This window comes from Larus michahellis, chromosome Z (genome assembly GCF_964199755.1).
Source record: "Larus michahellis chromosome Z, bLarMic1.1, whole genome shotgun sequence".
NCBI classification, from domain to species: Eukaryota; Metazoa; Chordata; class Aves; order Charadriiformes; family Laridae; genus Larus; species Larus michahellis.
The window spans coordinates 77604175-77618825 of NC_133930.1; the positions used below are offsets into that span (position 1 = coordinate 77604175).

General features: G+C 41.5%; 1 protein-coding gene across 4 annotated transcripts in view; it reads left to right on the forward strand.

Annotated features, from left to right (window-relative positions):
• Positions 1–14411, forward strand: part of PLPPR1 (phospholipid phosphatase related 1) — a 137615-nt gene extending 123204 nt beyond the window's left edge. For all 4 annotated transcript variants that reach the window (XM_074570198.1, XM_074570194.1, XM_074570195.1 and 1 more), the window contains 4 exons: positions 2225–2475; positions 8611–8787; positions 10785–10916; positions 12903–14411. In XM_074570198.1, the coding sequence (XP_074426299.1) occupies positions 2225–2475; positions 8611–8787; positions 10785–10916; positions 12903–12935 (593 nt within the window). In that variant the 3' untranslated portion in view covers positions 12936–14411. The remainder of the gene's footprint in view (positions 1–2224; positions 2476–8610; positions 8788–10784; positions 10917–12902) is intronic.
• The last annotated feature ends 240 nt before the right edge of the window (positions 14412–14651 follow it).

Below are 14651 nucleotides of genomic sequence, written 5' to 3' on the forward strand. Positions count from 1 at the left end.
CCTCGATTGTTGGTTTGTACTTACTTATGCGATAAAGACCGTGGACCAGACTGCAGTATTTGCCTGGCGCTTATAGATTTCCTCTAAGTGTTGTAAAGGGCTGGGTAATAATCCTCACTGCATTCCCTGTGATTTGCACAGCACATCCAAAAGATGCCATTTAAAGCAAGCTGTGATAAAAAAAAATAACAATTTAGCCAAAGAGCAGTATAAAAACAAGATTTATCTCTGGCATAATTTGCTCTTTCAGCAGGCTGGAGAGATAGTTACTGCCTTTTTCGTTTGAACTTGCTTGTGCACTGGGTAATAGAGATGGGGAGCTCTGCCAGCTGTGGAAAACCATGGATTTAAAATATGAGCAGAGGGGCAAAGGAAATAAAGGAGCAGTGTCAGTGCTCCCTCCATTTCCCTTTTCAACACAGACACTTTGCAGGATAAACTGGGCGAAGACTGTCATGCCAGTAAAGAGACAGGGCCAGTCCTGCAGTCTAGAACCAGAGGAAGGCTACCTCCCCACCGCTAGGTTTTTAAATCCGTGGTCACACATGTGTTCATTAATAATTAATTGTAATACATTCATATAATGAATAGTAATAAACATAGTCCCCAGAATCATCTTCGTCATGGTAACGCTTTTTCTGAACCATGTGGAAGTGTGGTGAGGACAAACGTCTCCACGCTCCTGCGGCCGCTCCAGGCTCTTCCCATCAGTACCCCAGTGAGGAATCAGTGTCACAGCACGGCTGTATCTGTCACACCACGCCGTCCCTGTCAGCGAGTGGCACTGGCAAGCCCCAGTTGACACTTGTACAATGAATCCATTTTTAGTTATGGGTTTTATTTTATGTTACTGTCTGTACAAGTGTCCTGTGTTTAGAAGGACCTAACTCTGCCAGCTGCAGCCCTTCTGCTTCTGCAGCTCACAGCTGCATGGTGGGTGGCAATATCTGCAGAACGATCCGTGATTCTCGTTAATTTGACGTAAAGCATTTTCTGCTGCATTGTAATGCTGATATTTTTTGTTTCTCCAACTATAGCAATCCTTTTTTTTTTTTTTTAAACCCAGTACAGATAAGCAGTACAATTGTTATAACCATGGTGGTGCCAGCTCTTAAGATTTTATCACAGCTCTCCTAAGATGTTTACCCTGGAGCTCCAGCTCTTGGTCATATTTACATATAAAGTGATCACAGCTAATTTATAATTTAAATGACTTTTGCTTACAGAGCTATCGGAGGGAGAAAGCAAAAATATGGCCCGCAATATCCCCACACCTAAAGTAAATATTCATTTGTTCTGAATTTTTGTGACCGTTTAATCCACCTCAGCGATGGGAAGAGGGAAAGGGGAGCTAATTTAGTCTTTCAGAACATTTGGGTTTGGCATTTCTGCAAATCTGCTGTTCTGTCCCTTTGGTTTTGTAGGCAGCACGTGTGAGTAAAAGATCCTCACATGTATTCATAACAGCTGTGGCAGGTATTGGTGACACTCATGGGGAGTCAGTGGAGGATGTGAGAACTGCAGTACTGAGCAAAGGGTGCTCCACAACCCTGGAAATATTCCTGGGTTTAAGTGAATGCTTCTTGCTACGGCATGTGCTCCCAGTGACATGAGCTGAACTGCAACTGTGTGGAAATGTCTTCCAGAGCAAAGCATTAGGATGTTTCACAAAAGACCTGCCAAATATTGCTACATCAGCATCAACAGGTAGTCATGTTAAGATAAGTGCAGTATTGTACCTCAGCACTACACTCCTCATTCAGTTTCAGAGCTGTTATATTTCCATTTTTTGCCCCCGATGTGGTAAAAATACATAAACATTTTTAGCAGCTCATGTGCCATGACACTTGGCTGCAGGCTGTGAGCCTTTGTCATAGTGGAGGCTTTACAGGCATAGTATAGGTGCAGAGTTTTCAGTGAAATCTGTAGCTCACAGTTCTGTTCAGCACTTGAATCACAGAAGTACTTGGGCACATGCTTATCGTTTTCAGCCTGTTTCTGAGTCCTTCTGGAGCTGCTGAGTTAAGCACCTGTCAGAGTTAAGCATGAGGTTTTCTGTGTCATGCCTTTGATGCCGGAGTCACTGGAGTCAGCAGGGGCTTTTTCTGGGTAATGACTGCAGGGTTTGGTCCCTTGCCTCTCATTATGCCTCGCCCTTTCAGGTACCAGGATTATTTTTTTTAAGCCAATTTGAATAATTATTATTTTTAACCTTCCCTCACAGGAGTGTTTGCGTTTGGACTTTTTGCCACTGACATATTTGTAAACGCTGGCCAGGTTGTGACTGGGAACTTGGCTCCCTACTTCCTGACTGTATGTAAACCCAACTACACTGGGAACGACTGTCGGGCCCACCACCAGTTCATAAACAATGGCAACATCTGCACTGGGGATGTGGAGGTGATTGAAAAGGCAAGAAGATCCTTTCCATCCAAACATGCTGCTTTGAGCATCTACTCAGCTTTATATGCCACGGTGAGTGCCAGTGATGATTGCTAACTTGTATGATAGGTTTCTTCGTGTGCATCGAGATGGAACCATTTTTCTTACAGTGGGTTTTTGAAGAAAAAGAGTGTTGTTTTGGGAAGGGCTTTCTTCTTTATCTGTAGGGGGAAATCCCCAATCAGCTTCTCTGTCTGTTTTACCAGTCCTAGTATAAGCAAATCGAACGTTCATTGCGTTTGAGGCACTGTATGATGTGGAGGCATGAGGTCCTAATCTTGTCTTTGCTGCTGACTTTCTCACAGGCCTTTGAGTATTCATTCAGCCTCTTCTCCCTGCCCCTGTCTAATGAACATTAAAATGAAGTTGATGCTTTGATGACTTCTGGACCACTACTATTTCTTTTACTCACATGCCATGGTTGTTGAACACTTAAAATGTAAATTGTTCCATTTCAGTGGGAGACTGAACTAGGGTGGGTTTTGCTCCCCTTGTTTGGGACCTGAATTGCCCATGCAAAGAAGGCTGCAATAAAAGTCAGTGCCAGAATTTTGCTATTATCACAGAGAAATGGACCCCAGTTGACATCTTGACAAGGTGACACTGTTAAACTGTAAGGAAGGAAATTGTCTTCAAAAGTCTAGTGAAACAGATCAGCTGCTCCTTTCTGTTCTTTGGCTAAAGTTTCTGTAATGTTTGAAAACTGATCCAAGAAGCTTACTCACAAACTAGAAAACCTCAGTGGTTTTGCCGTTAAGATCCAGTCCAAGGACTTAACCTGTTTCTGATCTCAAAATGGTTTAACTAGGTCTTTTTTCCCTGAGTAGATTGGCTCAACTGAGTGGCAGAGTCTATCTGTAGGTCACCAGGATTTCAGAAAAGCCTTAAACTTATTAATGGCAGGGTATCTACTGAATATTTTAATGGGATCTTGGTAGCAGATGAGTAAGACCCCACATTATTACGATAAAATGAAGAGGCTACCTGCTGCTGTTTCAATATCCATCTGTTGGCACTGAATGTGGCGTGAATACTGGTGGAGATATAAATTGGTAACTCCTTTGATCAGGATTTGTTGGGAAGTGTTTGGAAAGCCTGTAACATTTTGCACACATTACTTCTGCTGAACATAAAACACAGGGTATTTGGTTAGTAATAGCTGTATTTTGCAAAAAGACTTGAGCCATGGAGCACGAAAAACAAAACAGGTTGAACATGAGGAGGCAGGAGAATGGAATCGGCACAGACATTGTCTTTCATTGTATACATGTCTGTTGAGATCTGGGAGTCTGCTCCCATCACTGAACCTCGAGTATCTGCTGCAGATGTCTCTGTACTGATTTGTTCATCAGTCTGCTAGTGACAGTACTCCCACTGTGATCGGTTTGGCTTTGTGTTTTGGTTTTGGGGTTTTTTTTATGTAATCTGGATTTTATATTTAATCAAATAGGCTTTTTCTTGTCACCTGCCAAAGAAGCTGAGAAGAACCCAAAGCATCACTTTTGTGATCTCTGCAGGCAGAGATGAATCTTGTACACCTAAAGTAGGGGAAAGAGAAAACAGCCGTCAGCCCTGGCTTCCATACTTATGCAAAAATTAGAATGGCATCTAATGAAGTTTTATTAGTGTCCCAGAAGTATGGTAGGAAGAGATGGCAGTCACTGTACATAGTACACGCTGCTGTACAGTTAGAAAGACATGCTTCTAAATTTTTTTCCCAAGGGAAAATGATAGGCTAGAAAAACTCCTTAATTCATTAACATTGCTGGCAAAAACCAAAAAACAGACAATAAAACGTATGTTGCATATTGGTGTCCCAGTTACCTCATCTTTAAACAACTGTTACTTCATACTCTTCTAAGAAAGGTCATGAAAGAGTAAATAATAAGAGCATCTAACAGATGGTAGAGTTTACCAAGAACATAGAAAATTAAAGTATTTCACCAGTACAACTGGAGGACCTGTTATTGCAGAGAGAAGGTAGATATCCTTGCTGATGCTATTTGCCTCTGGAGTTAAAGCCAGAAGTGTTTTATGGTCACAACAGCGTCCCTATAGTTAAAAGATACAACTGATCACTTAGTTGACCATTTGGTAGTGTTTTTGGAGTCCTTCAGCAAAGTTCTTGCCTAGCAGCACCCACAAGTAATGCTTTCTGTCACCTCCATCTGGCTAGATGACTCTACCTCATCCCACTGGATCACAGCCTGGCATCTGTCTTTTATGCCTGAATGGGTTGATTCTTGACTGGATTAGAGTGATACAGTATACCTGGACATGAAACTGTAAATGTTTGGGAAATTCTGAATAGCAGAGAATGCTACAGGAAATCCCTTCTGCAACCCAGGACACTGTGACCCCACCAACAATTTCTTCTATTTCTGCATTTACACCTATTAGACCATTGTCAAAGGCTGTGCTTCTCTCTCACTGTAGAAATCTCTGTGGTAAAGGAAAAGATTGTCTGTAGAGCTTGTAGGACACAGAATTTTCCAGTATTGGTATGAAATTGTGAACTTCCCAAGGAAAATAAACTATCACAAATCTCCGCACTTTCTGATGAAAGGACAAGACAGACTTCTTCCACTCTGCCTTTCTCATCATAGATATATCATACACTCTAAATATATATAAGCATATATTTGCATATATATACACAGGTATGTATGTCTGTTTTAAATTTGCGGACAAAAAGGCCTCCTTGACTGTCTATGTTTTTGTCTGTCTGAAAAAAATGGGAAAGGAATTACACACAGGATGAATGCTACTATCACACATTGCACATTGCTAAATACACTGCTTGAGTGTACTGATAAGAGCACAGCAAAGAAATGAAATAAATAATTTATGTAGTTAAATCATACGTAGTTTATTTTTTAACATGATTTATTCTATTTTCTTCACATCTTTTCTTTTCAGTTCCTTCCTCCCTCTCCCACCCATCAACTAACTGGCTTTGACATTTAGAATTTTGTAAATAAATTTATCCTATAAATAGCATTATGGGAAATTTTAAAAAACACCTGCTGCGTGTAGGAAATTAAATGTAAGTGACTTTCACTGAGATACTGGGCTCTTACACAAGGCTTTGAAAACGTCCTCTAAGTGAAAGGGTAAACAGATTGTGAGAAACTTAAAAAATATCTTGGCTTTAGTGACCAGGACAATAAAGATCAAACCATAGTGACTGGAAAGTCTGACCAGAATGGAGAAGCTCTCCCAGTTATTTCTGAGCTCGGTGTGTGATTTATGGATGAACTGGAGCATACCTTCTGGGTATGTTTGTCTTGTTTTAAGCCCTCCTCATGAGGGTGTAACAGATTTCCCTTGGCAATCTGTTTCCATGGTTAATTACCCTTGTTGCTAAAAATGTTGTCTTTACTACAAGTTTACGTTTTCCTGCCAAGACGTGTAAAACTTCAGATACATTAGATACTTCCCATCTGTAATGAGGAGAACTCTCCCGTGTGGGTAACCCAAAGATCCAGCTTCATCTCATTCCCGTAAGAAAACAAGCATGCATGGGTTGTTCCCTACAGCCAGGGTTTGCAGCTGTCACAGCAGAACTGCGTTGTTAATATAGAGGTGATACTTTTCCTTTGGATGCCGTAAACTGTAATAGTGCTTTGGTGGGGAACAGGAAAGCAATCCGGCTCCCTATGGCTCGTTTGAATTCACCTCTGCTAAAAGAAATGTGTAAGTTGAAAGGATGGGCGGTAATTATTGACACAGTGGCACTTCCCTTCAATGATATTTTTTCCTATCGTTGCCAAAGAACATGAGTTTTGGTGACAAGTCAGGTGCAGCTGAAGCTACCAGCAAAGGCTGGGGCAAGATTGCCGCCTAGTGCTCGGTTTCCAGCTGTCACTTCAAGGCACGTGCTGCAGTCAGGCATTAGATTGGAAAAACAAAGCAAGCAGGAACTTCTCGAGTAGCGTAGTTCCATTCCCAGTGCTATTACACACCGTAATATTCCATTTCACAAACTGGATTCACCGTTAAATTATGTGCTCAGCAGCACATGTAAGGGCAGAAAAGTTCACTTTCCCAGGCAGAGATCTGGCAAATTCAGCTGTTAGAAGTCTAGTACTGCAGTTTCTTGGTAGGTGAAAGTATAATTTTGCCTGGGTACAGGCCCAAAGGCAGTCAGATCTGCCGTCCCCTGGTCAGTTTCTCTGGCCAGTCTGTTTCCCTTCCAAGAGGTGGTTGCTGGATCCCTTGCCTTCTTCTAGACTTATGTATGGAATTGGGTTTAGGGCTAACTTTTTTTAATGCCAGCCAATGAGGAGAAGCTGGCTGTAGGGATGTTTGATGGCCCTGTCAGGGAGAAGGGAAGAGAAATCTGGACAGAGAGAAAGTTAGAGTAAAAATATGCACAATACAGCAGAATAAAGAACTATATGAAAGGCAATGAGTAGAGTGACCTTGAGAATGGTTCTGATTTCTGTTTCTCGATCCTGAAATTATGCCCCAGACCATAGGGACCTCTGTATACCTGGCTCATCAAGGACAGACATTAAAATACAGTAAAATAATTGCCCACGGTTGCCAAATAGATGGTGGAGTGCGAAGTAAGCTGTGCAAGGAGTAGTTGCAATGAGAAGCACCAAGCCAAGCCTTCGCAGACTTCCTTCAGCGCAGGCACAGGAAAATCCCGAGGCAGCTTCGCCCCAGCCGAGCCATTGTAGTCTTGTCCAGAGACTGGCAGTGTGACCGGCATGGTGTCCTTAGCTGCTGCACGAGCAACAAAAGAGAACAAGCCTCGGGTCTCCACCATCCTGCAGAGTCCTGCCTGGATTTCAGTGCTGTCCCTGGCAAAGCGCTCAGCAGTGCCCTTCCACAGGAACAGAGTCATCCCAGAGAAAGATGATGTTTGTGACCTGCAGAGAGCACATCAGAGATCCCAGTTGTGGTGTCATTGAAGATGGGATTAAAACAATAAGGATCTTTCTATAGAGTCTTTTGTCCAGAAGACTAACAAAGCCGTATTTCCATTCTGACAATGGAAAAAGAGTCAAGAATGGAAATGTTTTCAGCTTTGGTGATTTTACTTATTTTTACATTAGGAGACCATTTTTTTCTTTGCAAATAAAATGGCATCTTTTGATATTAAACATTGAAAGAGACACTTCCATGGTTTATAATCTTTCTATTCCGCAGCAGAACAGGTGCTTGTATTTTCACTGGATCAGATCTACACTATGTGAATCGGGTTTATTTACCAGCTAATTGGTAATAAGAACAAAATTAATTTTTCAAATGTGTCTTCCTGATTCTGTTTCATGCATGGGAGTAAAAGGGAAGCAGTTCTGGCAAACGTATTTGATGTATTTGCTTTGCTTATCAAAGCTTTGGAAATCATGCAGGTATCCATACTTCCTTGCTGAAAAGGATTTTATGTAAGTGTTTTGCCATCAGGCTTGCTTTGCTTAATCTTTGTTATTTTGTGGCTCTGGAATTAATGACTGGCTGGTAATTGTGACCCACATGGTTTTACTCTCTCTGTCAAAAATGCATTTAAAATAAAATACAAACTGGCAAAAACATGTGAGGTTCATTAAAAAATATTCAGAGCACAGTGAAACTTCGTGCTCTGGAATTACATTTTCAGAATCAACTTTGTTTTGAAAGAAATCTCTCACATATTTTGTGTTTCATTTCATCTTGCAGAGAAAATGTTTGGAATGGTTTCTCTTTAATGTTCTCTGTTTCCTAAACTTAATACCACTTAAGAAACTGCAGCAGCTGGTTCATGTGGATGCTAGGCACTCCATCATGTGCACATTACAACTTCTGCAGGAGTATAAACATAAATCCTTGACTCTCTTTGCAAGCATTTAGTCATGTACATTCACAGTGAATGTTTGCTAGCACATGAGCAAGTACTTGCACAAGTTAGGAAGTCAGTAAAACAGCCTGAGAAAAAGTCCAGTATGTAAGTGCAGTTGATGGGATTTTTGACGTCCTGAAGCATTACTTAACAGTGTACGTTTTGTTCTTTTCTAAGTATTCTCTGAATTACCTTAAACCTCTTCCTCCATTTCCCAATGCTTTTTTAAACGAATTATGGGTTTTGTCAGATCCTTGCTGACTTAGGATGTGTCTGGGTGGAAAAAGATGCATTTCTGGCAGAGCACCTTTTCATTTTTGGCTTGGCCCTTGTTTCAGATGTACATCACAAGCACAATTAAAACGAAGAGCAGCAGGCTAGCCAAACCCGTGCTGTGTCTGGGTACCCTGTGTGCTGCGTTCCTCACCGGGCTAAATCGAGTTTCTGAGTATCGAAACCACTGCTCGGACGTGATCGCAGGCTTCATCCTGGGGAGTGCTGTAGCTTTGTTTCTGGTAAGCCCATCAGTCCTTCTACATCGCTTTTAAAAATACCTCAGTTAAAAACCAAAACATTGAAAATTACTGTTTTCTTGTGGCCTATTGCAGCTGATTTATCTAGTTGGTAAGAACTAATTCTAGCCCTAACTAATTAAAGGTATCACCAAAGAAAATCGTAATATGAAATCAGGTTGATACTAATTAATAAGGCGAATATGGTGACATTTGTGCGTTGTCTGTATTTCAGGATTATTTTGATTCCTGTACATGTTCTTACTTGACCTGTCCTGGAAAATGCTTTGAAAATGGTGTAGATTTCAACTAATTTCAAAAGGGAGGCATGGTTGAGACTTCTTCTCTGACACGCCTCTGTAGCAAAACCCCACTGTCGGCCTGATATCTGGCAAAAATGTAGGATACAGGGTGTTACCTGGAGCTCCAAGCAGTGGCCCTGGTTCCCCGTTTTGTTTCAGACCATAAAAGAAGTGTGATAGGAAGGTCAAGACAAACTTCCCAGGAGACAAAATTACCTCCCTTTGCAGCATTTGGAGTTGAGCTGAAATTGTTCGCCATCTCATAGGATAACTACAAGTATTAAAATGTATCGTCAGAGGCCTTTCCACAGAATCTAGGAACAGCATCTCTCTGGACTTCGAGCGTTACTGACTCCCCTGTTGGCTCTGTGGTTTAAGTGTTTTGTTTGGCGAGGGATGTCTTGCTGAGGATTTGCCCACACAGCAGTCAAGGTGACTCTCGCTATTACCAAGCAATGTGCCTGGTTCCGTTTAATCAAAATATGCTTCAAAGCTAACCACTGCATAGCAACAGACACTTTATCCCTGTAATCAGGAGGGATTAGGTTTCAAAGATCCCTTAAATCCAGATTGCCCTGTCACTGTTTTTTTTTTCTATTCTGTACTTAAAAAAAACCAACAAACAAACAAACAAACCTTTGCATATCATTTATTCCTGTGTTCCCTTTAAATAAAAAGAAGTCTGCAACCTCTGACCTGAATATCCTTAGCTTTCATGTAAGTAGTTTGTCTGATTCCCGCTGGGAAAGGCAGTTTAAATCTAGCCCATGCAACATAAGAGGCAGTCACCCCGTATATCTGGTCAGGACAACCTATGTGCTCCCCGTCCCGTTTTCTAGCAGTGACAGCCTGCTCCCAGCCACATTTTGGCCCTGCAGACCTTCTGCCACCCTGCAAGTTCACAAGCCCAGTTGCAGAGTGGTGGAAGGGGTCTCCGTATAGCTTGGAGGGGAGGGTGAGCCTCCTGCTGCCGGCATAAGACTCACCCAGCTGCAGCCCGCTCCTTCCTGAGGTCTAAAGAGCAGCAAAAGACAGAGCCAGCAAGGAGCTGGCTGCAGGAATCACTCTGACAGCAGATGTGTCAGCTCCTGTGTGGTTTTTTTTCTCCACTGTATTCCCAAGTCCCAGCCTGCCATGTGTGTTTGCTCTTACTAGCATCACCATGTGGGTGGTTACCGGCAGTAAGGCTGGTCATGCACAAGGGAAGAAGGGCTTGTAGGATAAACACTGCGGCAGTTGTGCCAGAAGTATGCAAGAATGGTGCTAAATGAGCTTGACGTCATACAGATGAGAGGCAGATTCAACCATCCAGTCAGCTGTTTTCACTGTTTGGAAGTGACAGTCAGAGTTTGAAGGGAATATTTGGCCAATAAAATACATCATCGGGGTAGTCCACATTTCTGTGATGATAAAGCAGACAGCAGACATGGGAGTCTCCGCTGTATAAAACATAGATAGGCTGAGAATGGCTCATCACCTCAGATCACAGGCCAGATGAACCCATTTACCAAGGCAGTCCACCACACCCATCTTGGGCCACCATAGCCCAAAGCTGAGATAGATGATGCCTTGAACCAAAACCCAGGTTAAGTTCTCTGCAAAAACTGTCGTTTGTGAGACCCCTGATGGTGATTCCTGTGAGTTTTTCCTGGGGACAGAACATACTGACCTTACTTTTTTTTTTTTGGCATTACACAGGGGATATGTGTTGTCCATAACTTTAAAGGCACTCACGGAGCTCCTTCTAAACCGAAGCCTGAAGATCCACGAGGAATGCCGCTAATGGCTTTTCCAAGAGTGGAAAGTCCTCTGGAGACATTGAGTGCACAGGTACTGTAAATCCTCTTACCCCGACCATCACCAAGCACATTTTCTGTTATGGCAGAGTAAAGACTAGTTATATACATAACTACCCACGGAGCTGGTTTTGTTCCTAACAGTAAGCCCATTGAACAGAGTGAGTTCCCATCAGGAGAGAGTTTGGTTTAAGGCATTTATCCCTTGAACTACCAAACACTGTAGATCTTCTGCGCCTGTGCATGTCCAAAGCTAAAGCAGTAGGATTTCACATGCCTCTGCCTCTCATTTGTGACAACAAATTTTTGCTCAGAAGAATAGAAAACTGAGAGAAAAGATAATTCTAATTACACTTTGGGATGCTTTTGGGATGTCTTAAGGATTTACTCTTAACATTCATAATCCTGAGGATAAACTATGCTGTCCAGAAAAATATTATAGAGATTAGTTTTTTATCCTTATTACTGTTCAGTGTCTTCTATAAGAAGAAGAAATCACATACTGTTTTCTATCTCTGAGTCATCAGAAGAGAAGTTAATAACATACTTCCAAGTTTTTTAAGAAATAGGTTAGCAGGAACATCATAATTTGTGGTGTTTCTGTTAAACTGTTAACTTCAAATGGCTGGTGTTGGCATAACTGAATCATACACAGGCCTTTCAAAACAGACAAGCAAATGACACCTGCCAAAAATCTCTGGGAACAAGGAGAAGCTGTAGCTTGTCAGTTATCTGAAATGCCCTGGTGTAATTTATTTGTTCTTAAATTGTACTTCCTTTATTAGATGGCCTGTCATTCCTGCGTACATGGTGTATGGCAAGATCAATAGTGACTTGTGTTAAGCTCTTCTTTGACAAATAAACTGAACATAAGAATTAAAAACATGGGAAAAACACTGTTTCTAACCCTTGGGAATACGTAATTCACTTAATTGAAAAGTCAATTTTGATTAGGCAAAGATTTGCTGGAAGACTTTCAGCTAAATCTAGAGAACTGGGTGCATTAACTGCTCTCTTGGTGGACTTGCAGTCCAGAAACTAAGTGCTACTTATATATCCACTTTGCATCGTGTATGACAAAAGGGATGAACAGGTGAAAATACTCTTAGGCTGTGAGAAAAATTTTGCTTAGTCAGCTATTTATAGCATCTGGACTGTGAAGTGCAAGTAGGCCTTAACTGTTACGTCCACTATAATCAACAAGATTTTTTCGGATTTGGAGTATCAGGCTGCAAGTGACCATACATCTACCATGCAGGAGTAGATTGGGAAAAATGTGATCCTATTGTGGATCTATTATAAACAAGTCCTTGAGTGGCTGCTCATTACTGTTTCTTCAGCTGTAGGAGATTTGCAGATATATGCAGATTTCTGCATGCATTCCTACTCTAGTTTTGCCCTGCACTCACATAAACCCTGCCAACGCAGCATGATCCAAGGATGACTCAGTACTGCCACTGAAGTCCTGGACATTGGCTTCCAAGAAGGTGGAATCAACACTGTTTCCACCTAAAGAGGACTTCTGTGTTGCTGTGTATCCGTGGCTGCCTGTGTTTCAGCATAATGACCTCACCTCTGTGAGATTTTAGGCTCTGTATGTATGTAGTATCAAACTGTGTAGGATCTACACACATACGAAACTAAACTTCTAGTCTTTTAGGCTGTTTGTGACTGACAGACCCACCGCCTGTGACTGTATGGAGCGCTTGAGCCTGTACTGACATGTCCCTCTGGACAGGATCCATCCCAGTTTGAAAGTCTCTGTTGAAAAAGTGTCACCTCGTTTTTCAAGCCTGTTAGGAAGAGCGTTCGTCGCCCAGAAGCAGGGCTTGAGTTCAGCATCACCCACCGTGGGTAGACAGAGGTCGTATTTGCAGCGATCTCTTCATTATAAACCCCTACATTAGCTGGGCAACAGATTTGAGTAGTGAAGTTTTTTCTCATGCATTTTACACACTAGGATATGTTAAGTGCCAAAATGTATACAAATGTTCACGTGTTTGCTTTATCCTCTTTGCAGAATCACTCTGCCTCTATGACTGAAGTAACCTGAGATGGAAGATTGGCAACAGAAGCTATTTTTTATTACCCTCCAGTACAATACTCCAAGACACACAGTTACTAAATGTCTAACTGTGATGACCAGTATTATGTTATGTCTAGTTAGAGGCTAATGTTTTGTACTTTTTTTGTATGAGGAAGTGATGTAGCTTGCCCTGATTTTTTGTCAGCTTTAATATTATTATGCCAGAATTTAAAAGCAAAACAGAAAAAGAACAAAAAAACCCTTTTCTTGTTTAAAGTGTGCACTGAGGAACTACATCTATGGCATTGTTGATGTTGTTATGTGATATTTGTACACAATTCTTTTCTTTTCATTTTTGAATTTATATATCTTGGGGGGGGAAGAAAAAATCACTTTTACCTTTTCTTACCATAAGAAGTGCTTCTACCAGTAGGTCAGATTCTGATCTGAGTAAGCTCAGCATAGGTCTGAAGTAATTGCATATATTTAATTCATATTAAAATAATGGTGATCAGGAATCTAACCCGAGTGATACTATCAACAAGTAATAACGTCCATCCCTGATTCAGTGAGCTACTTAAGCGTTCCTTAGCGTTATGGACTTCAGTTAGTTAGCCATCCAGTTTCCAGATTGCAGGGCAGACTTGAAGCATGCCCTTAAGCATCTTACTGAATCAAAGCCTGATTGTTCTGGTGTGGGTGATTGTGCTAGTTATTGAAGAATAACTAAAACAACATACTCAGTCTGCAATATAGACAGACTGGACATGAAAATTTATAGTAGTAGCTGATAGCATGTGAGCTGACTATATCATCTCCCTAGATCTCCGTTCCTCCCCGAGGCCCAGCTAAAGCTCCCAGTGAAACCTGGCTTCAGGAATTGACTATGGGGATATACAGCCACCACTGTGGAGCTGCGGCTGGGCTTTACGTGTTTCATAACTTCATCATAGATTTGTGGGGTAACTCGTTAACACTGGTGCAAAGGAAAAGTGACACCGCTTCTTCAGTGGAGTGGCATTTCTTGGCATTCAAATTGGCAGAACCAAGAAGCCAGTTTTGCCCCGACAGTGTAGTTTTCACCGAGGGGCTTTGGCAAGTCAAAAAATAAAAAATTTAAAAAAAGAGTAAAAAAACTGACACAGTCTATGGTAGCAGTCTGCTTTTTTGTAAATTCTGCCGAACAGAATTTATATAAAAACTGCTATTTTACAATTTAACAACTTTGTTTAAGGAATAAAAAGACAATAAAGTGGGGGGGGTGTGCAGGGAAGAACAAAAAAGAGCCTGTTTACAATGGCTAGAAGGGGCAAAGGCTTCATTACATGACTTTTCACTGTTTCTAGGATTTTCTTGCATCTCATTCTTCTAGCATGGTGATAACTGCTGTGTGTCTCCTTTAAAGAATGGAGCCTCTGTCTGTACTTTTACTGGAATGTTTACCTCACATTTCCATGTTGGTTCTTCTTGGCTTTTTTTGTATATTTTTTCCAAAACAGATGCAAAAAAAAAAAAATTAACAAAAAAAAATGTGTAGCCTGGTCTCTGTCATTTGCCTGTGACACAAAGAAAATTTGGGTCTGGTCTTGCGGTGTTTCTTCCAGGTTGGTATTTTCTTATGACTTTGCTGATGTCTGCTTCAGTCTTAGAAATATAAGGATCAGACTTGGGCCATGCAGGCTTTCTGTGACCACGAGGAACCATCAATAAGTGTTCTGGGTCCCTCACTACAACTTTGATCCA